We start from the raw sequence: 21,770 nt of genomic DNA on the forward strand, positions 1-21,770 counted from the left end.
AAATATTTGTATTGTTCCTGGTTAAACAGGTCAGTTGCACTGTAAATTGTAAAACAAGGCTGGACAACCTGCCTGTTGTGTAGTTACTTACCCAGATGCTGATCTTTCGGTTCATACAAATTCTTTGATATAAAAACATGCTCCATTCCACTCAAGTCTGTACTTCTAGGACTCGGGGGAATGGCAGTGTCTGTGGTAGAGAGAATAGTAAGTTTTGAGGATGTTTGACTAGATTGTAGCTACCTTTTACTATAGGAATTGTCACCATGAACTTAGGGTGGGTCACAATACTTTAACGCCATCATTTCTCCGGCTGTCACACATTCACTCGTGCCCATAGCGCCAGCTGGCGCAAAGTACTTTCCACTACAGCTACCATGCGTGTAAATGCGAGCCGGAAATTGGTTTTCTGTAACATTTGAACAGAACAGATTCGTATGAGGTCAAAACTTGTTGCAGTAGTGACGTAAAATGAGATCAAACGTACCTATCTTTGACGTTTTGAGGCGAAATTTATATATACATATTTGCCGGAAGACGTGACAAAACAACATTTTTACAAATTTTGCCAATTTGGTTCAGAGCCCCCTTAATTTTTAAATAAATTTGAAGTGGCGCTGAAAACCCCTTCAACAGAACTTTCTTGAAATTTGTATCACTTAAAAACCAAAGACTACAAAGTGCAGACAAGGACAACATGATAAATACTCAAGGTGGTGTTTATATGTTCAATCGTAAAATTTAAATTCATAAGGTTTCACATGAAACATAAATCAAAACTCAAGGCATGAATTCGTTCTCCCTTCACTCAGGAAGACGGAAATCGAAATCAGCTTTGTGTTCGAATTTTAGAACCAGCATGTTGGAAGATGGCTACCAATCGAATTACAAAATTTCATTCAAATATAAAAGTCTAAAAACCAAATAAATAAAGTAAACTGGAAGCGTATTTTGTTGCTGGACGAAAACTGTCACGACGTACCATGAAACCAAGTTTTTGGGAGAGGAACCTGGGCCTTGATGTTGTTATTGTACCCCATGTTGTGCGTGCACGTGTTAAGTACCTGTTGTGGCATAAATGTTACGATATAACTTGTATCGTGTTATTTATTAAAATTTTTGCTAAAAATCGTCTTGCATGGCATCACCTTCAGCTTGATACAAAAAAAAACTGTTATGAGGAGTTAAGTGTACTAGAGTAAAAAAAAAGCGTGGCGGGCAACAAAAAATACAAACTGATAGACTGCTTTACCACCTGTTTGTTTCAACAACTTTAATTACGTCGGGTTTTAAGATGTGAAAAGACAACATTCTCTTCTGGCCGCTAACTTTCTTCTGTGAACGGACGATGGTCTGTTAGGTTCATATCGTTGATGTAAAGTCACTGTGTTTCCTTGTGCTTCCTGCATATTAAATACCCAAACTTCCTTGCGGTCCTTATTGCGAAACAACTGTGCAAGGCGCACGTTAAACCCCAAGAGTAATGGTACTGTAAAAGTTCCAAATCTTCATTTCGCAATTTTAACTTTGAGCGGATAATGAAACGTCTTTGGCACCAATATGTTTGTGCACAAACAAGAGCTGTGTGTCTTTGCCACTAGGATATTCACATGCGTTTTTTTCATGTTAACTTATTATTTCTGTAATCAATCCAAGAAAGGTCGGTTAAGTGGCTTCAAAAATTGTTAAAAGAACTTGAAGCTTCTTGTAACGTTGTTGTCCGGTTAAAAGTGTTTTGCTTTGCACATACGCGCGATCTCAGTGATTGTGATTAAATCTTAAAAAATATTTCGATCTCAACGCAGCTGGTTGACGGTTAATTTGAATGAAATAAAGTAACTCAATAAGCAGCGTATTAAATCGGTTGACATTGCCAAACAATGTTACACTGATCCCTGATAATTAAGAAGGATTTTACTAACCTTGAAAGACATCTGAACTTAGAGAAGACATGATCTAACACGTTGAAGTGTTTAGTTGTTGGCGTTTGTTTTCCGTTGACAAATGTTATTGCCAAAACTAGTCATGAAACAATAACTCTTAATAATGCAGTAAGTCTGAGAGAGTTTGATGTAGATTCGATTGTCATAATTGTCAAAGATTACAATTGGTTGTTGAAATCACAACAAAGACGGCATCTTTCTCTTGTAAGTCAAATCAACTGGCTTTGCTTACTTTATAAGTCGCCGCCCCTAAGCGTTGCTATGGAGAATACAGCTGTAATTGAGTTTAAAATGTAAAAAGTTCACTCTTGTTTATTTTATATTTACTCGTCAGTGCACTCAACTTGGAATTAAAAAAAACTTGTTATATGTCAATTGTTCCGCGCGGGTAAATTGATTGGCTGATCATGGCTTCGTTTATAATTACTGAATAAATGTGCAAATAACAGTAATTCAAATCAGGTCATCTTTTCAACAGTCATTGAATCTAAATAATCTTTTCCAGAGTGTTTCACTGGATTTTTTTTGCACGCACAACATGTAAATTTGCTGTCTCCGTTTATTTGTAGTCAGCGGTATGCCGGGAGGAGTTTTCCCTGTGCACTGTGTGTTGCGCTCGCCTGGCTGAATGGCATAAATGCAGTCTGAGTCATAGTCAGCATAGTAAATCACTGGTTGTTGAACCACATTGACGTTTCTTGATTGAAATTCTTTACTTTCAAGCTAGAAAAATGCGTCACGTGAGAGCAAGAAAAGTAAATTTGCTTCGATAACAGGCCCCTTATTAGTGATGTAATATAGCCTGCGAACAGGCTTTCCGGAGATTTCCGGAGAGCGCTCAGACGGCGCGAAGCGTCGAGAAAGAAAGCATTTACCTGTAATATGACTCGGTACACTCTTTCATTCACGGTCATTCACTCATTAAGTACATACCCGGAAATCTGAGTACTTTAACCCGGCTAATCGAATATTCGATCCCGTACTTTGTGGCGGTATTTTTTGTTTTTGGACCACAGTGAAAGCTATTGGTTTCCATTAATTTCGCGATTCTTATCAAAGTCATATCCCTGAAGACCGCACAATAACCTGCAGTGCTGGCATTTTGTCGAAGAACTGAAAAATTGGCCTAGTCGTTTCCTGGTTGATTCCTTTCCGAGCGCGCGGGGCGAACGAACGTGCGAGCGTGATCCCCCGCCTCCCCCGCCTCCCCATTCGATTTGCTTCCCCTAGGCGAGCACTCTCTCGTTTATCCTCAATTTCTCGCACGCTCCGGTTGCTCGCTCGCACCAGGGCGGGAGAAGTCTTCTCCCGCCCTGCTCGCACGTTTCGTTCGCTCCGCGCGCTAGGACAGGAATCGACTTGGCCAATTTTTCAGTTTTTCTTGGAAAGGAAATGACAGTTACGCAGGCTAAGTTTCCAGCGAAAAGATTACGACACAACACCAGCCTAAGGCGGAGTTTGTTTTATTCTTTTATTCGACGACCTTCGGTATGCGGTCACCCTGGGACCACAGTTGAATTTCTGTGCCCCCTCCCCCTCCCCGCCTCGTAAGGAATGTATCAGTTTATCTGCTTGAGTTGTGAACATTTTGTGACGTTAGACTATTTCTACCTACGGATTCCACGTGTTTCAGTTGACTAGAACTAATAGTTTATGGCGCTACGTCATCCCTCATCAGTATTGAAATGCGGCTAGAATCTCAGTAAACAGCGAGATCCCTTAAAGAACCCTAAGACTTCAAGTCCCTTGGCCCCTTGAGTCCTCGAGTCTGTGAGTCAATGAAGACCCTGAAACCCATGTTTCTACAGAGACCAATTGAGTAACGAATCTGTGACGTCACTGGTGCGTTTTACACCGCACATAAACGGATTAGACGTTTCGCGGACGCGAAAAACAAGAACGTCTGATCGCAGGTTAGAGACTCAGACGTCTGTTTCTCAGCAGATGAAACCATGACCAAAAGTAGCCGACAGTACATTTATTTACTCTCTTTCTTTCATTCGATTGTTTGTTTTCTCAGGAAAGCCGGAAGGCCCTCCCTCAACCCCCGGCCTTCCTCGTGCCCCGGTAATGTGCCCCCAATGGCTGATGGTCAGACATATTTCATCCCATAATAGTCAGTATAAATTCGCGCGGTGCACTGTGGGTCGTCCTCTTCGTTCGTTCTTGGTGGAAAGATGGGTAAGAACACACGTGTTACTCAAGTTTTCCAACTTTTCACTTATTACAGCGTCTTAAAATACTCTAATAAACATCACACTGTAACCTATTCACTATTTTGCATTATCTTGTGTTTTTTCAAGGTAAGCCAAGAGGTTTAAGAACCGCCCGTAAACTTAAGAATCACCGCCGAGACCAAAGATGGCACGACAAAGGATACAAGAAGGCGCATTTGGGAACAGCTCTCAAAGCTAACCCTTTTGGTGGCGCTTCTCATGCCAAGGGAATTGTTCTCGAGAAAGTGTATGTACAAAATGATTTTTTTTTGCAGGTTTAGCTTTGTTATCCTTTAAAACTTGCTTGATTTCGGTAGTGATCTATCGATCTGTGAAAGTATTCTTAGCAATTTTGTGGAATTCGAGCATTTTTACCTGCCCACTTTGCCGTTCTTGTTTTCCATAAACAAGTAGTTGAGATTATGACTTGTTAAGTTGACGTTGTTAAATGAAGTTCAAAACCTTCCTTCAGTTGATTTGTGAATTTCGCCTTGGAAGGAACAGTCAGAATTCTTAGACTTAGCCTGTAGGTAGTTTAGTAATTGATCATGTTTATACAACGAGGTTAGAGTCACTGTGTTGAGGTAAACGATGAATACCCAGTGCTATTTCCTCGAAAATTAAACGTGTGTTCTTATTCACTGGGTGGCCTGCTTGAATTGTGCCGAGAACAGCAGATTAACCCAGTCACCTGTTCACATACATTGTAATAGAATCTGTTATCATCACACTTGCTTATAATATTATACTTAAAAATAAGGTTAAATTTATAACTAGAAGCAAGATAAGAATTGATTAAAGTCAATTCTTTATGATATAATTTCTGTATAACCATATACTCATTCATAGAGTGAGTTTCTTCCATGCTATCGATCACACATGAACTGCAGTCAAACTCAAAATTGTATGCATAACTAAGAAGGGTTTTTAGGAAATCCTGTTTTTTGCCATCTGGACATCTTATTAGAAATAAGAATAAAGCTATCTAGCAAAATTTCACAAGGCTGGTACATTACTGCCTAATATAAATCAGGGTAGAACCAACATGTTGCATAAGACCAACAGAGTGAATACACAAACTGAATGTTACTCAGACTAGTCAGAGTCATTTACGTTGGTTTAACAACCCAGAATAAGTCAAATATATCCATTTAAATTTGATAGTAGCTGGTCTACAATTGTTAACTTGGGAATAACTGTTGTTAGAATGAACTCTTGACATAAGATTACAATTTGGAAATGTGCAGGGACTATTGACCATGGAATGGAGATTTACTATCCTATCTTGCTAGTATAAGCCTAGTGAACTTGTATGTTTAGGGCTGAATATAAAAATTTGAAACGGATTACCGGTATTCAACTAAAATTTTTTGGTATGGTTAATATGGGCTGGGGATTTACAAAGATAAGAAATATCAAACACACTTAGGTAACAATGGCAATACCTTTATTTTCAAGTGGCCTGGCTATGTGTCTGAGTTCAACAAAAGGGCTCATGTTCACTGGCTTTTATTTTCATTTTTTTTAGGGGAGTTGAAGCCAAACAGCCAAACTCTGCTATCCGAAAGTGTGTGCGTGTACAGCTGATTAAGAATGGCAAGAAGATCACTGCCTTTGTGCCAAATGATGGCTGCCTTAATTTCATTGAAGAAAACGATGAAGTTTTAATCTCTGGTTTTGGCAGAAGAGGTCATGCTGTTGGTGATATTCCTGGTGTACGATTCAAGGTTGTAAAGGTTGCCAATGTATCACTTCTTGCTCTTTTCAAAGAGAAGAAGGAGCGTCCTCGATCTTAATGATGCTGTAATAACAATAAACTTGTGTAAATTGTTTCAGTACTTTTGAGTGGTTGTTTTGTGGTGTTATTACTGTTTGTATCCCTTAAAAAGTGTCAAGACTAGTAAATCTTTGTCCTGACAGCAAGCCCAGCTCTTGTTATGCTTAGACAGTATAATAGGCACTTCCTTGCATAAAATCTCCCAAGTATAAACAACATACCTTTAGCTTGGCCCCATGTTTTGACTCAGTAGATTGTGTGTAAGGGGTATTTTGCCTTGGCTTAAGAACTTTGTCATTCAGAGATCTTACTGCTTGTCTTTGAGCATGATATTAATTGCTTCACATTAATGGCTTGCCAGCCTTTGAGAGAATGCTAAAAGAAAGAAAAAGAACAGTGCCCCTAGTCCAGTAGAATTACAATCCTAAAGACCTGCTACACTACTGTGGGTAAGTGTACACTTGGGTAGAAGTGCTGGGTGTAACACATGACCAGAGCTTATCCCATTTCTATTACAGTGGAACCTTGGTATAACGAAGGGCCAAGGGACTGGCAAAATTTGTTTGCTATATAGAGGATATTACACGGCGGCGCGAAGATATGAATTTTATTTTCGAGTGGTAAAGCAATATTTTAGGAATGAGCGCAGCGAATGAGTAAAATATTGCTTTTACCATGAGAAAATAACATATCTTCAAGCCACCAGGTAATTTTCTTTTTATTATATAGACAAAAATCATGCATGAAGTAAAAGATAAAACATTTTTATTAATCAAATGCTTAAACACGAGCGACGGCTAAATATAACAATTGAGCAAGTTGCCAAACTGAAAGGCAAAATTTCGCGAACTGAAGCTTTCAGAAGATGTATAACGTAAATGTAAAAACATTCTGTTTATTAGCTTTCATCAATGTCACTGACAATAAATAATTTGCCATTTTGAAATCTGTTTCTGCTCAAACTCGCCGCTTTTCTACTGATTTCTGATCGTGCAGTCTTGCAGTTCGGCGGCTGGAACTTCTTGATTTTCCTTCTCTTCGTCTGACTTTCCACAAGCAAGAAGCTCTTTTAAATAATTTCAAGTCATAAGAAGCTTTCTTCTTCGTGTTGGCATTTTCCTGCTCCTCAGTAAGGCATTTATTTTGGCTTCAGTGAACTTCACGAATCGATCTCGATAGCTCGCCATTTCCAACCGGCTTTGACAGCTTTGCACAAACAACAGTGCAAAGGTGGGAAATGACATCATCTAGTGAGGATATGGAAAATACGCCACTACAGTCCCGGATGCAGTTTCGTATGAATTTTACGAGTGGTATATTTTCCAGTAAAACACTCGCGGCTATATAATAAAACAAGGTTTCGTTATATCGAGGTACTTTCTCGTACATTTTACTATTACTGGGGCAAAGAATATCGTTCGTTATATCGAGGACTTCACTATATAGAGGTTCGTTAAATCAAGGTTCCACTGTAGCTAAAAGTGACTAGGAGTGTTGGTACTGTCCCTGGATGAGTTACTAGTCCATACCATTCCAGTGTGGAGAGGGGAAATGTGATGGCCGCGTCTTTCCCAAGAACACAACACGATCCCAGACATGTATAGTGCTTGAATGATAGTCAAACATGCAAATTGTGAGCTACCATGCTAAACCCTTGGGAAGTTTGAAATTTGCATAATTTTTACACCACATTTTTGGCCTGCCCTGAACAGATATCAAGCACATTCTGCTATTTTCTTGCTGATAATAAAACTACAAGGCATTTAAAATCGAGCTTGGGTATCATGAAAAATCAGTTTGTTTGTCTCCAATATTTGGCTCCTTTAGGGCCTGTTTACATGGTGAATTTCAGCCCAGGCTAACACTTAGAACTGAAAAATTATTGTGGCCGCCATTATTTTCTTTTGTTGAAAACCATCACTGCGCATCCCTGAGCTCACTTTTCAGCGGCTGCGTTCCTTATATATACTTATGCGTGTTTCTTATATACCTATGGCTTTACCAAAATATTCAAAAGTTGACCTGCTTTTTTCAAGTCTCAAACTTGCACACTTAGCCGTTCAAAAATTTGCCCAGTTCTGCTGTTCTCATGAAAACGCAAGGTGGAACCTGTGCAAGTTTTTGCCGGTGCAAAATTTGTTTGGACCCCCTGTAAACGGGGCCTTTGTAAAGTATTCAGCCTTTAATTCATCTTGTATATTTGAGTGTTAAACAGAAGTTCCTGTTCAAGCTAGCCCCTGTTATATGCAACTGTTATTCAGCACTATTTACATTCTGCAAGGATTGCATCATTTGTTGCACTTTTATTTACAAATTCAAGTAGGTGGGCAAACAATTTTTCTTTTGGGTCTTTGCAGTCCAGAAGAAAATTCCAGGCCCGGTTATCAATACCAGTAGTCAAGGTTTTCATTCAGCATTAGCATAAGTGCACTTGAAAAATGAACACACTCTTTCTTTCTTTTTTTTGTTCTCACAAGGAATAAGCAAAAGAAAACAGAGTTGTTCATTCTTTTTGTGCTTATGCTTATTTCTAGTGAGGACAACATAAGATTGTGAAAAAAATAGTAAAACACTATAAATTTGTTTGAAATCTTCCAACATCAGTCGTCACCCACTCTCAGGCTAACCCATTGGGTTTGGGCTCACAAGAGGAGAGAACCGATATTTCAGGCAAGGAAATCAACTAAAGTCTTATCTAAACTGTAAAATGAGAGCATCTTCCAATAGTCTTATTATGATTTTTGTGGATCCTCTGCAATATTGCTGATCTGACAACTTTCAAAAAAGTCTACTGACTGAACCATAAAACAAATAAACATTTTTCTGTACAAAGAGCTTTTATTTACAACTATTAAAAAATTTGAGATGTCTCGTGTCCTTCCTTTAACAGTGTCCAGTGTCCTTGCCTTTCATTGCAGCTTACAACAGCAAGATAAAATTCACTGTTTTCAATTTGCAAAGATATGAACAGTCTGTATAAGATGTCTGCCTTTCTTTTCCATCAGCTGTACAGTGCACCTCTGCCTAATATCTCTTTCTCTTCAATATTTCAGGTTTCCAGTTCACAGGATGAGTTTCTTCACTCTGTTACAAGAAAAAAATCAAAAATAATTAATGAGGGTCAAGTCTTAGCTTGCATAATGTGTATCCATTTTGAAAATGAAAAATAAGGAAGGCGAAATAACAAGGATTTTTCCCAAGAGGGAAATACGACATCTCAAAAACATATGTCTCCAGTTTGACTTCTAACAAAATTATCCACAAGAAATGCCAGGGGCTGCTCACAGTGTAGTGTCTACCCTTTCCTGAACTTCTTAGTTGCATTTTTACTTGTGCTCTACAGTCAGGGAAACAACTATATTGTTGGTTTCTAGAAATCCTAGTCAAGTAGTCAAACCCTGTCATCACTAAGGATGGGGAAACAAAACTTTGAGAACATTCAACTTCTGGGTAGGGTTGATTTCTGCCGCTTTCTTGAGTCCAGTTTTTGTTCCTCCCCGAGAAGAGAGTCTTTTCTGGGAGGAGCACAGGCTCACTCCCCAAACAGTGGCTGGTAATCCAGCCTGACTTCTGGGTGAATAAATGAGTATTACAATTAGCTCTTGTGAACCCCAAAAATTCACTTTAACTTGGAGGCAGCATTTGTCTTTTTACAAAGCTGGAAATCTTCACCTGGACATGCCAGATTTCTTGTGTGAAGGTTAAGGAGTAACTGCCACCCCTAAACATCAGCACTTTGCAGTTTACCAATTATGATTTGTGCACTTAAAACAAAAGGTCATTTCAAGTGGCTCTAATGTGATAACTACAGAAAAAAACTCACTGCCGTGTCATCCTCCTTGTATATCTTGACGGTCTTATCAGCTTCACATGTAATAAGTCGACTGCTACTCAAGTCAAAGGTCATTGCAAAGATACCAGCCTCACTGTCAAGTGACCCTGGTTGCACTGCTGCCTGTGAACGTTGAAAGTTGTACCCAGTACGCCAGTCCCAAAAGTGCATTGTTCCATTATCACCTGATGAGGGAGTACAACAGCATTGTTATATCACTTTGCTAACATATTCAAAATGCCAGTCAGATAAACTATTAAAATATCAACACCTCATTAACGTTACTTTTCTAATATACACACACCTTCACCTCCCTTGAATAATACCCCCCCCCCCCGGGCTCCTCTCTACCAACTCTATCCTTAACCACCTCCCTGATCGATGACAACAGCTCTGTAAGGATAGAACTGAACTGCTTAACCTTTTCCAAAAAAAATTATTAAGGATGTGTACAAGAAGCCAATGTACAATGCAGCCAAATTAAGAACACTGAGTTTATGTGATGTGATTATTTAAGAGCACATTCAGCTAGCAACATTTATAATAGTCGTGCCCTTGAATAACCATCCCCCACTATTAATCAAAGAAACATGGATATTACATCTATATTAATACAGGTGCCCTATTTAACAATGTACTAAATAATGCACTGTAGTTGTGCACAGTTACACAAGAACATGTCATTTTTATACTCCACGTGAAAACTAAAACCTATGCAGAATCAAATTGTTTTTGTAGAATAATGTGTAAAGTCCACCCACCTCCTGACACCAAAACCCCATCTGAGTTCACTGCCATACAGTTTACTATTGAGTTATGTCCAATAAGATTCTGAAGAAAATTTCCATCTGGGAACTTCCATTGTTTGATGTTGTCAGGAGATGCTGATGCAAAGGAAAACCTACAAAGCAAACAAATTGATTGACTTTGTTTACATTGCATTATATAGTAATGCACAAAAAATAGGTTCGTGGACAAAACAAAATAACCTCGCAGTAAAAGAAAAAAACTCACTGCTAAAGAAATTATTACAACAAAAGAAAATCAACTTGTGGTAAAATAAAATTAACCGGTTTACTGGACTTTAACTGAAAATGCCTGTACATTTACATGTTCTACAAAAGCAGATGGATGAAAGCGAAAAGCAGCAAAGAATTCATGGGAAGATCCCAAAATGGGTGGATACAATTTCATTGTGAAAGTGAAAAAATGTATTATTTCAGATCTTCCTGTAAACCTTTTTTATTTGTCACAATTTCATGGAATACAGACCAAAGTAGAGGAGATCATGCAAAGAATATTTTGGGAGAAAATTGTCTCATTTCTCATATTCAGTTTAACTTGCATTGTGAACACTGCACAACAAATTTTGCCTTGGGACTTCCCTCACCCTCCCTTAGGTATGGGGCTCCACTCAGAAGACAGACAGACAGACAGACAGACAGACAGACAGACAGACAGACAGACAGACAGACAAATGACTGACACACCAACCGAGGAACAAGTGGTACTTACTGTGTTGGATGTAAGACCACTGATCTAACACTCTTCTTGTGATTAGTAAGTGTTACTTTAGTTTTGCCAGCTGCCAAGTCCCACAGACGAATAGTACAATCATGGCTTCCTGTTATAACCTGCAAAGCACAATTTGAACTTAATTGTCATATTTAGAAGAAAAATATCAAGAGCTAATAAGGCAATGCATGATCCACATTTGTTGTGACTTGTTAAAATAACACACAAATTGTTGATGTTTCCTAGACATTGTGCAACAGGAAATAGACCTTTTTAGCTACGTATACAAATTGCCCATTTCAGATCATGTGATATTCTCCAGAGAGTTGTTCTTTTGTGCCTCAAGGGAATGGCCCCAAGTTATTTCTCTGAATATTTTCAACTGAAAAGACATAATATTCATGACTATAACATTAGGGATAAGAACAAATTAGTTATTGACAAGGTTAAATTAGAATCGACCAAAAGAACGTTTTTTTATAAAAGGGCCGATATTTTTAATAATTTTATATGAATCTAGTTCTAGTCTTTTTATCACTTTTTATATGTCTTTTCTTAGATTTTTTATATAGCTTTTAAACTGTTTTTATTACTCTATTTTATTAACTATTCATTTATTTATTTTTAACCCAGGACCCATGTTGATAGCAGTTTTTATAACTGAAATGGTCATCCTGTATAAATATGTTTTAACTATTATTATTATTTGTCCATCTGGAAATTATTCACTCATTTTCACGTGAATTTGTTTGAAGTTGAAAGAAATTATTCTCAAGGGTAGCATCGCATGGTCTGAAATGGGACAACAAACAAACAAAGCTAAAAATGTCTATAAAAAACAGTGCTTGGAATTTCCTTTCCAAAACATGTTACTCGTATACACAATCTTAATAACATGAGCATCAACTATGTATTATGATTGTTAAGGTTAAATGTTGGAAGAACAGTGTGAGATTGAGGTAAAAATACAAGTACAAAAAGGACATTCTATTTTCAAACCAATCTTGTTCTTAGAGCCTTTGCACCTTTCTGTTGTTGCCATGGAAGCAGAGGTTGGATGTAACAGGTGATGATCGCAAGTGCATCAGGTTAAAAAAGTTGTAATAATAATCACCTTGATCTAAAGGTTTAATGTCCTGTTCCAGAGCTTGTTGTTATGGAAGCTATCATGACTTATCCCATGTTAAAAAGCAAGCTCTAAAATTGATGTAGCACAGTAATAACGAGATGAGTTGAGTGAATAATCAAAACACCTCCTGCCTACTGTGCATCAAATGATCAATAAACCCTTTATTGTCAGGGCGATCAATTTTCCTGTAATATGTTATTTGTTTACTTACCTGAGGCTCTGCAGCTTGGCACTTAACAACTGCTACTGTACTTGTATGACCTGTCAGTGTGTGAATACAGGCTTTGGTTCTCATGTCCCATACCTTGACAGCAAAAAAAAAAAAAAAAATACATTGAAGAAGCTAATCTACATGTACCATCATGATGCTTAACAATCACCACTGCAAAGCATTTAGGGTGACACCTTAACAATACTTGCATCGCCATATACGGAACATAAACAAGAAACTTCTTGAAACTGCTGATGGATGCAGGTTTAGTGCTGTCTAACAAGGGTTATATCTATATAATTATTGCATACTCTCAAATAGATCAAATAGGTATGTGTATTTGTTATTTTTTACGTGTATTTTTTATTTTTTTAGAATAACTGGAGAACCACAGATATGTTTTTGTTAGCAAAAAAGAGTTATGGTACACATAACAATACGTTTGTTCACCTGAAGAGAACGCTTAAGCATAAGCAAACCAATGTTTTACGGTACTATTACTTCTATAAAAAACTTAAATGTTTGTTGCACTAAGCAATTAATTAGGTAATCATTACCCTGGCTGTTGCATCTCTACCACAGGTTACCAACACATCAATTGTGGGATGAAGATCCAGTGAATAAATAGCACTTAAGTGACCATGGTAGTGTCGCACAACCTGTAATAAAATAAATTATTATAATTATTATATGTCTGTTGCACACTTAACAGCTGTATGTTACAGATGCCAGGGGTCATCATTTACATGTACCTTGTTATATTCCAAGTCCCAACATTTGACTTGCTTATCTTCTCCACATGAAAACAGGTAAGGTTGCCTTGGGCTGACTGCTAATCCCCTGACAGTGCTTATATGACCAGTCAAGGACAACTTTAACTTGCCACTTCCAAGCTCCCAGATCTTAAAAATACAACAACAACTTTGATGATGAAGGATGATATCCACAGTAAGAGATTAGTGACTAGTAGTATTTGTACTCCCCCTACAGTTGTAGATGGGATGCTAATCCATCACAGGGTACCCCCTCCTCCCCCAAATGACCCAGGCCACTTGATCCAGAGTCCAGCTTGTTAACCATTAGGCTACCTTGCCTCCCTCCCATGTGAAGAGAGTTAGAAATGATCACCTGTGAAAAGGCAGTTAATACATGTAAACTCAATACAATTTCTGTTATTTTTTACTTTGATTTCAAAACTGTTACTCAATATCCAAATCCCTCTTTTAGAAAAGCCTGCAGGGAATCGTAGTAGTTGTATTTTAACAAAACAGGACCAAGACTTGGCAATGCTAAATAAAACTACCATGAAATGCTGCAGACACACCTTACAGAGATAACGGGCTCCAACATTAATTAGCAGACCGAAGTGCAGTGAGCAAATTAAAATACTGGTTACCATATTTATTTGATTAAATGCCACCCTTGAATAAACGCCACATTTTAGGGCACAAATATTAATAAACACCGGCCTCAAATAAAGGGCACATCATGATGCGGCATTTATTCGAATAATAGATGCAAATGTAGTAATAATTAAGTTTGAGCAAGCCCAAAAAATATTTTACTTGATTGTAACTATGTTTTACGATATTAAAAATGACTTTTCAAACAAGCACGGAAAAATGTTTCTATTACAACAGAACAGAGCATAAGGATTACAAGGTTAAGACCTAAAAGTGGCTAAGTCTCTGTCGCAAATTCAGGGCAGTCTAAGGCCTCAGTAAATTTAAAACTTTCACATTGAGGGCAAACCATTTTGCTTGTGTTGTCTCTTACCTGTAGTCCTCACAAACACTCTTTCCCCATCCCTCCCTTCCCCCTAGGTTAGTATTGGTGTGACAGTGCCTGGCGAGTCTTACAAAAGTGTGAGGCAGCGAGGTGTGCGAGGCAAAGCAGCAAGGCATGTGAGGCTAGGCAGCAAGGCAGGGTTGTCATGGTTACCTCTACACTTGCTGGCGGCTCCCACAGAGATTTCAGGCACCTGCCTCGCACCCATCTGTTGGTGTTGAGTTAAAAATAGGAAAAAAGCCAACAGGCATTGCCAGCACAGCCTGATTGAAAGCAGCTATACATGGGTAACTTTACTTTTTACCTAGCTTCTCACAAGACAACAATTTATAACGTAACTGTACCTTGATGGTCCTATCAGCAGATCCTGTGGCAAACCACTGGTTACCAGGCTCTACAGCTACTGACCTCACCCAACCAGTATGGCCACTGATGACCTAGAATTCAAAAAAATACAAACGTCAAAACTACTTGATCCTAATAGTACATTATTTTTAGTAATAAACCCTACAATGTACCGGTAAATGCACGTGCAACCAGGAAACAAAAGCTGACAACTACTAGTCTCCTTTCTGAATGCCTTAGATTTGATTTATTCAGTTATTTGGTGGTATGAATTTATAAATAAATAAATTAATTAATTAATTAAAAAAATAAATATTGAGACACAACACAAACCAGGACAATGTCCGAGCTTAAACTATAAACCTCCTTATTTTAAATATAGAGTAGAGTATTATGATTGCCACAGGGTCAACAAAATAAATGGCTGTTCATACCCTCATTAGTTTCCATGGTGGATGCCACTGTGGTTTGGGCAAGGTTGCTGCTTTCTTTTGTTGAACCAAAGCTGTTGATGATTTAGTTCCGCCAACAGACACCAATGCCTTGGATGAAGGGCCGAGACGCTCTTCGCCACCAGAGGCAAAAGCCTTCTGTTGAATGTCCATAATACCTGGACTCTCTCTCTGTGCTTGGAGCCTGAATGTATAATATAATGTGTTAGTTTAAAGGATAAATTTCGATTTATGACATTGCACAAAAAGTATTTCCTTAGAAATGCTTTACAATAAAGGGACTGTGTCACAGCCGAGTCAAGTTTATTTTATTAAGTTTTGCCAAATACTCGCTATGAAACTTAATGTTTGCAAGAAATTACTTCTATGGATCTAAATGATAAAACCATAGCTTCGTTACAACCAAATGTGTCTTCCGAGCATTATAATTTGAACTTACAAGCAAAGGAGATTAGCTTTGAAAACTGTTCAGCCCAACAATATTTCAAAAACCCATATTGCAATCCGTTTCAATCTTCATCACTTTTGGCCATCCGTACCTTCTTTTTTATTTGGTGTGTCATTGAAATGTTCCTTCACTGTTTTAAGGTGGCTGAATACAGTTTTTACGCGGCTCAATAGCGCGCGCTACGATTTTCTGCTTGACGTCATTATTGCTCGCGCGGACTAAAATGGCGCTAGCAACTCTAAACAGAAACGAAAAAGAGTTCCACCTGTTTTATCGCGCTTTACCAACTTTCGGATAGCTCTTGAAACCTGGGACAGAAAACAAAACGACAAAATGGTGGTACAACCGACAGAGAAGTTCTAAATCTGCCTTTCATTATCGCTTGCGATGCATGGCGTCATATTAGGGCGCGCTCGCACGCGCAATTTGATTCACTTCGGAGGTCGTAAAAGCCAGATTTTGATCCAGATTTTCTCGAAAACGTACCGTACAACCTATTATGAAACTTTCACAATTAAATTTAAGGGGTGAACCACGTCCACAGCCAAAATTTTGAAAAAATCTGTAAGACAGATTTTGAGCTATTTTAAAAATCAGCAAAATATTACAGTTTCCTATTATGCGAAAAATCTGTCTTACAGATTTTTATATTATTTTGCATGAATGATAATTCAAAGCCAATTCCTTATTTCTGAAATTTTGAGGTAGGGTCGTACGGGTAGATTTTGAGAAAAACGCCGTTTAAACTACTAGTGCCAGTCCCCTCCCAAGCACTCGGCCGTCCATTTAAGCTGTTTATTAGCATTTTTATTTTCCAAATATCGCATTAGATGGTTTTAGGATGTAACAAACAGTGATAAGAGAAAGAAAAAAACTTTTCTGGAGATTGTACAAAAGAGTTGAAGATTGCACTGATTTGCCCTCTCAAAACTGTATTAAGCCACCTTAAGAGGTTATTTTTATATTTCACCTAATTTGGTGATCATTTCCTGTCTAAATTTCGCTAAAATCAGTGACACAGTCCCTTTAACAGCCTTCTCAATTAAACAGTCTTTCTGCCTGGCTGTTTATATAGAGGCAATATAAAGAGACCTATGCATAAAAATATGTCCGTCTAAGATGCTACATTGTAAATTCTTAAGGTTTTTGAAATGTTAGTGGTTGCAATAAGATGAAATTTAAAAAATGAAACAATGTGACAAAGTCCATTCAGTACACAGGAAAGCCAAAACTATAAAGTGCTGTAGTGTTGCCTAGTTATCCATTTTCTCACAGCAGCAGAATAGACGGTCAAAATATGTTTTTGCAACATAATCCCAGCAGGTTTCTTCAGTAGACTGTTACAATTGATTTGCCAAGCGCTACTCACTGTGATGCTGTGGGTGGCAGATTTGACATCACTTGCTGAACTCCAGCTTGTGAGGGAAATCTTTGATTTGCTGCTGTTTCTGAAGTCAATGCTACACCTAGAATAAACAGATAACTGTATAAGCCTTTTAAGGCCCAATATCTCAATATACCAGGTATTTCTTGTTACACTAGTTCCAATTAAATTTCCTATTAGTTGTTGGTTCAATGATCATTTAATTTTATGGCCTACATGTAACTAAAGGTGAAAGTAGTTAATTGCTTATAGCACAAGGAGTTATTATAAAACTGTTCACTAATCTTATATGTAAGTGACCTAACAGAGACATACCATTGGCTGCATCTAAGCAAGAACATGTCAAGAAAACATGATCTGAGTGGGTATCACATTACATGATTTCTCATCAAACAAACAAGTTTGGCAGGCCATTGCATGAATTCCGTGCCCAAAATTCAAAAAAGTTGGTATTATTTTATCGAATTGTCAAATGTTTGCAATAAATAATTCAGACAAGTAGTTTTTAGTGCAGAATGCACTATTGTGATGGTTTGGTGGGTTGGCGGTTGCTAAACCCCTAGACCGCTAACGCGGTGTAAACTTTTAATCGCCAATTAATTAATTAATATCAATTAATTAATTATTCCTTGTGGAGGGGGTGGGGGTGGGGAGCACCTGACCGTACCCCTAGGTAAAACCTGGAGCACATCTACGTTACTTTCATATGAAGATCTCAAACGTATATATTTGTTTCAGAAAACCCTTTGCTCTCCTTGTGGTACTACTCAACGTAATTTACACCAAACGCATGCGCAGATTAGTCTACGTTGTTTTCTGGAACTATCATGAACATCGCTTGTATTGCGTGTTTGCGGTAGGCTTCCTGCAGACTTCTTGGCGCCAAGTAAAAACCGCAAATTAATTAAATTAGATTTTGAGACTTTCACGGCGCTTTCGTAATTAGGTATGCAAAAACTTGCACCGGGATTTACGGCGTGAACACCTGATAACCAGGAAACAAATATCCTAGCTGTACTGCGTTTTAAAAAACCTGTCGAAAAATATGTTTTTTGATTAGATTTGTTTCTTTAGTTTTTGAGAATCGTCTTTCGTGCAGTCTCAACCGTAACTTAATTAAATTAAACAAATGTCATCGATGCCGCCGTAAAACAAACAAAAAACAAAAGTTTCATGTTATCGCATTTTCAAGGAAGACAAAAGTATTTTGTTACAAACGAACAAAAGAGTCGTGTTACGTTTGCAAAGATTAGCGTAAGGAACACCTGGGAAAGAATACAAGTAGCCTGTGAACAGTTTTTCCGAAAGTAAAATAAAGCAAATAAACACGAACATATATAAAACAACATACTTTCAATTGTTCCATATTGCATTCTGCACTTACCAAATCATCGAGATTTTTTATTTAGTGCAGAATGCACTATTGTGATGGTTTGGTGGGTTGTCGTCTGCTAAACCCCTAAACCACTAAAGCGCTAACGCGGTGTAAACTTTTAATCACCAATTAATTAATTAATATCAATTAATTAATTATTTCTGTTAGGGGGTAGGGGGTAGGGAGCAACAGACCGTGTGCCCTTGGTAGAATGGGAAGTATATCTACGAAACAATCGAAGAGCTCAAAAGTATATATTTGTTTCAGAAAGTACTATGCTCTCTTTGTGGTACTATTCTTTCTGGATGAAAATACTTCGTGCTAAACGCATGCGCAGATTAATAGACGTCATGAACATCGCGTAATTCTTCCTGCGGAAGGATAACTGTAGACTCTGTGGCGCCAAGTTAAAACTGCAAATTAATTGAATTAGACACTAAGGCGTCATAGTAGTTCATGTGAAATAATTCTTGTTATGGCAATGCTGTTTTCTTAGAATACATGTAAATGATCTGTTGTAGCATCTCATAATTCAGAAAAACCAAATTCTTAACTAAATCGATAATATCTGTGTTATAATCGATGTCGCCCTGTTTGCAGAAAATAAATCACGTTACCATGTCATCACGTTACATCCGTTTTCGACAAAAACAACGGTATCATGTTACATTCGTTTTCAAGAAAAAGGAAAGTTATCTCGTTTGCTGTTTCAATATCAAACTGAAATTCAAACTAACGAAAATTAAAATAGCAGGGACGTGTTTAGAAATTTTGTATCAAAGTCTAACGTGGTGTGCTTTTCAATGCGGTAGAATTCTTGTAGAATCCGTAGAGTTAATTTAATCAGACTTTAAGGCATCACAGCAGTCTTCGAGAAAAACAAAGGTATCATGTTACAAACCTTTGCACGAAAAGCACAAATATCACGTTTGCTGTTTCAATGTCAAACTTAATGCAAACTAACGAAAATTAAAATAGCAGAGACGCGTTTAGAAATTTTGTATTAAAGCCTAACGTCATGTGCTTTTCAATGCGGTAGAATTCTTGTAGAATCCCTGGCGTTAATTTAATTAGTCTTTAAGGCATCACAGCAGTCTAAGAAAAAAAACGAAGGTATCATGTTACAAACCTTTGCACGCAAAGCACAAATATCACGTTTGCTGTTTCAATATCAAACTGAATTCAAAGTAACGAAAATTAAAATAACAGAGACGCGTTTAGAAAGTTTGTATCAAAGTCCAACGTGGTGTGCTTTTTAATGCGGTATGGTTCTTGTAGAATCCGTGGCGTTAATTTAATTAGACTTAAATTAGACTCATGTTACATAAGTTTGCACGAAAAGTAAAAGTATCACGTTTGCTGCTTAAAAACTCTCAAATCAACAAAATTTTACGTAAAACACAACGATTGAAAACTTTCTTTACTAAAAAAATCGACTCTTAATTTTGTCAACTGGTCGGCCGCGTGTGTCATTCTCCCGGATGAAGGTGTCGCGTGATTTTAGTTGTCACGTTTGGTCTTTCAACATCTTACAAGTACACATGAAACAGCGTTTCAGACTGAAATTACCCTGGAAAATTATTATCATGCTGTCAATTGTTGGCCATATTGCATTCTGCACTGTCCTTTGAGTCTCTGAGTTTGTTGAGGGAACTCCTGGTTTGAAATTTTGTCGGTACTCATTGAAAACATTTTGCAACCTGATAAAACAACACCAACTGTGTTGTACAAACTTCAAATGTCTGATGACAAATCCTACAAGGTTTGATACCCATTCAGCTTAGATCATATTTTTTCATGACATGTTCATGTTTAGATGCTACCAAGGGTAGTGGTCTTGTAGCTGTATGACAAACAAGTTGTCAGGGGTTACCTGGGGCAGATGGATATGGATGGGCTCCTTGTATCAATGGAGGTACATCTGAAACTGAGCAGAAACATCATCAACATGGAACAACAGGCCATTTTGAGTTTCTTTAATTTTTTTTTAAACAAGTCTTTCTTTTCTTTTTTTACTCTACCTAAGCACAAGTAAAATAAATTGTAATCAATAATATGAATTTCTTCATATGAACTAGTACTGATACATCTATCTTGACCATTTTTAAAATGGTTTTCTTAAAATGCCCAGAAGCCGGGAGTCGAGTTTAGAGTTCAGTTCTTTCAGTTATTCCTAAATATGACATGAAATATAGTGTAGTTCAAAACAAAAAAGGGGAATTCCTTGACTCTTTTTTATGGGTACCAAAAAGAGCTCTTTGGCTTGTGAAAATTATTACTATTTTACTAACCATAAGCCTACCGGTGAAAAAAATTAAAGTCAAGCCCTGAATTTATCTGTGTATTTACATGTAGCACAGTTCATATAATTTATATATTGTACCTTGATTTGAAGGGTAAGCTCCAGTCACAGGATTTCTATTTGATGTTATACTGTCTTTAGATGATACCAAATCTTTTACCAAAATGTATTCATCACGGATTTTACACAAGCTTTTGACGTGGTCACTGAAGAGGAAAATACAAAGGAATGTTATACAACAATGCACAGAGTTACATGTACTATCAGGCCAGGGTGCATTCTATGTACACGCCACGCCGAGGATATACCAAGTTTTTTTGTAGATCTACGCCAAGGTCTTTATTATTCATACCTAAAATAAGTCATCTGTATGCCAGTGCAAAGGTGCCGACTACAATCGTACGCCAGTACGCCGCACAATTTTGAAATCCACGATCATCAGCGTGACCTACGTAGAATGCAGCCTGGCTATCAGGATCCAGTTGTTTGAAAGGCTATAAGTGCTAGTCGAGGATTCAAATTAAGCCAGGTTCAATTCCACTTGCCTGCATGTATTATTAAGAATGGGGCTATACGGAATTCTTTCCAAAGACTTTGACTGTTCAATTTTACATGTTAATCTACCAATAAATTCAGACTAAATGTCATTGTTTTTTGTTTATTGTTGCAGATTATATTAGTGCTTCAGAGTTTAAAAGTATCACAAACAGTGATGGGCAATGATCAATGCAGTGTGATCAATGCTTTAGACTTTTTGTTAAGTTTAGCTTTATATGTTTATAGCTCACCTTTTTTCGTCCCTTTTCAGTGGTAGAGAGTTATCGTGAAGAAACATGTCATGACTTCTTTTGAGAGACCGAAACACAAGTGTGTGTACCGAATGCTTTACAATGTCCTAAGAAAAGAAATATTCAGCAGATCAGTTGAAAACTTAGAGAAAGATGCAAACACATGGAACACTTACCTCCGCCATGTTGAATTCTTTTTGATAGAACGCATCACGCATAATCAGAAACAGTCAACCGCTGGTCAACACGCCTGTGAAGATACCTC

At 37.7% G+C, this 21,770-nt stretch overlaps 2 protein-coding genes across 2 annotated transcripts; one reads left to right on the forward strand and one right to left on the reverse strand.

The window, feature by feature from the left end:
* Nucleotides 1-3,977: 3,977 nt before the first annotated feature.
* Nucleotides 3,978-5,997, forward strand: LOC144653195 (small ribosomal subunit protein uS12). The gene is made up of 3 exons (XM_078513141.1): nucleotides 3,978-4,124; nucleotides 4,247-4,406; nucleotides 5,688-5,997. The coding sequence occupies exons 1-3, from the start codon at nucleotides 4,121-4,123 to the stop codon at nucleotides 5,953-5,955; spliced, it is 432 nt and encodes a 143-aa protein (XP_078369267.1). The 5' UTR covers nucleotides 3,978-4,120; the 3' UTR covers nucleotides 5,956-5,997.
* A 2,757-nt stretch (nucleotides 5,998-8,754) lies between these two features.
* Nucleotides 8,755-21,723, reverse strand: LOC144653173 (pleiotropic regulator 1-like). The gene is made up of 14 exons (XM_078513113.1): nucleotides 21,682-21,723; nucleotides 21,506-21,612; nucleotides 20,799-20,923; nucleotides 20,289-20,342; nucleotides 17,026-17,122; nucleotides 15,191-15,392; nucleotides 14,756-14,848; nucleotides 13,376-13,525; nucleotides 13,181-13,282; nucleotides 12,624-12,716; nucleotides 11,284-11,402; nucleotides 10,530-10,669; nucleotides 9,760-9,953; nucleotides 8,755-9,020 (listed from the first exon to the last, which is right to left on the reverse strand). Exons 1-14 carry the CDS (start codon nucleotides 21,721-21,723, stop codon nucleotides 8,961-8,963), a joined length of 1,578 nt encoding a protein of 525 aa, XP_078369239.1. The 3' UTR covers nucleotides 8,755-8,960.
* Between the last annotated feature and the right edge of the window lie 47 nt (nucleotides 21,724-21,770).

The sequence above is a fragment of the Oculina patagonica genome, chromosome 5 (assembly GCF_052425735.1).
Source record: "Oculina patagonica isolate OP01 chromosome 5, crgOcupat, whole genome shotgun sequence".
NCBI classification, from domain to species: domain Eukaryota; kingdom Metazoa; phylum Cnidaria; class Anthozoa; order Scleractinia; family Oculinidae; genus Oculina; species Oculina patagonica.

Excerpts from the sequence above, each read along its gene's own strand:
- LOC144653173 (XM_078513113.1), bottom strand. The coding sequence starts at position 21,723 with ATGCGTGATGCGTTCTATCAAAAAGAATTCAACATGGCGGAG. Across the intron at positions 20,924-21,505 it reads CTGAAAAGGGACGAAAAAAG|TGACCACGTCAAAAGCTTGT; the intron begins GTGAGCTATAAA and ends TTTCCTCTTCAG. Across the intron at positions 13,283-13,375 it reads GGGACTTGGAATATAACAAG|GTTGTGCGACACTACCATGG; the intron begins GTACATGTAAAT and ends ATTTTATTACAG.
- LOC144653195 (XM_078513141.1), top strand. Across the intron at positions 4,407-5,687 it reads GGAATTGTTCTCGAGAAAGT|GGGAGTTGAAGCCAAACAGC; the intron begins GTATGTACAAAA and ends CATTTTTTTTAG.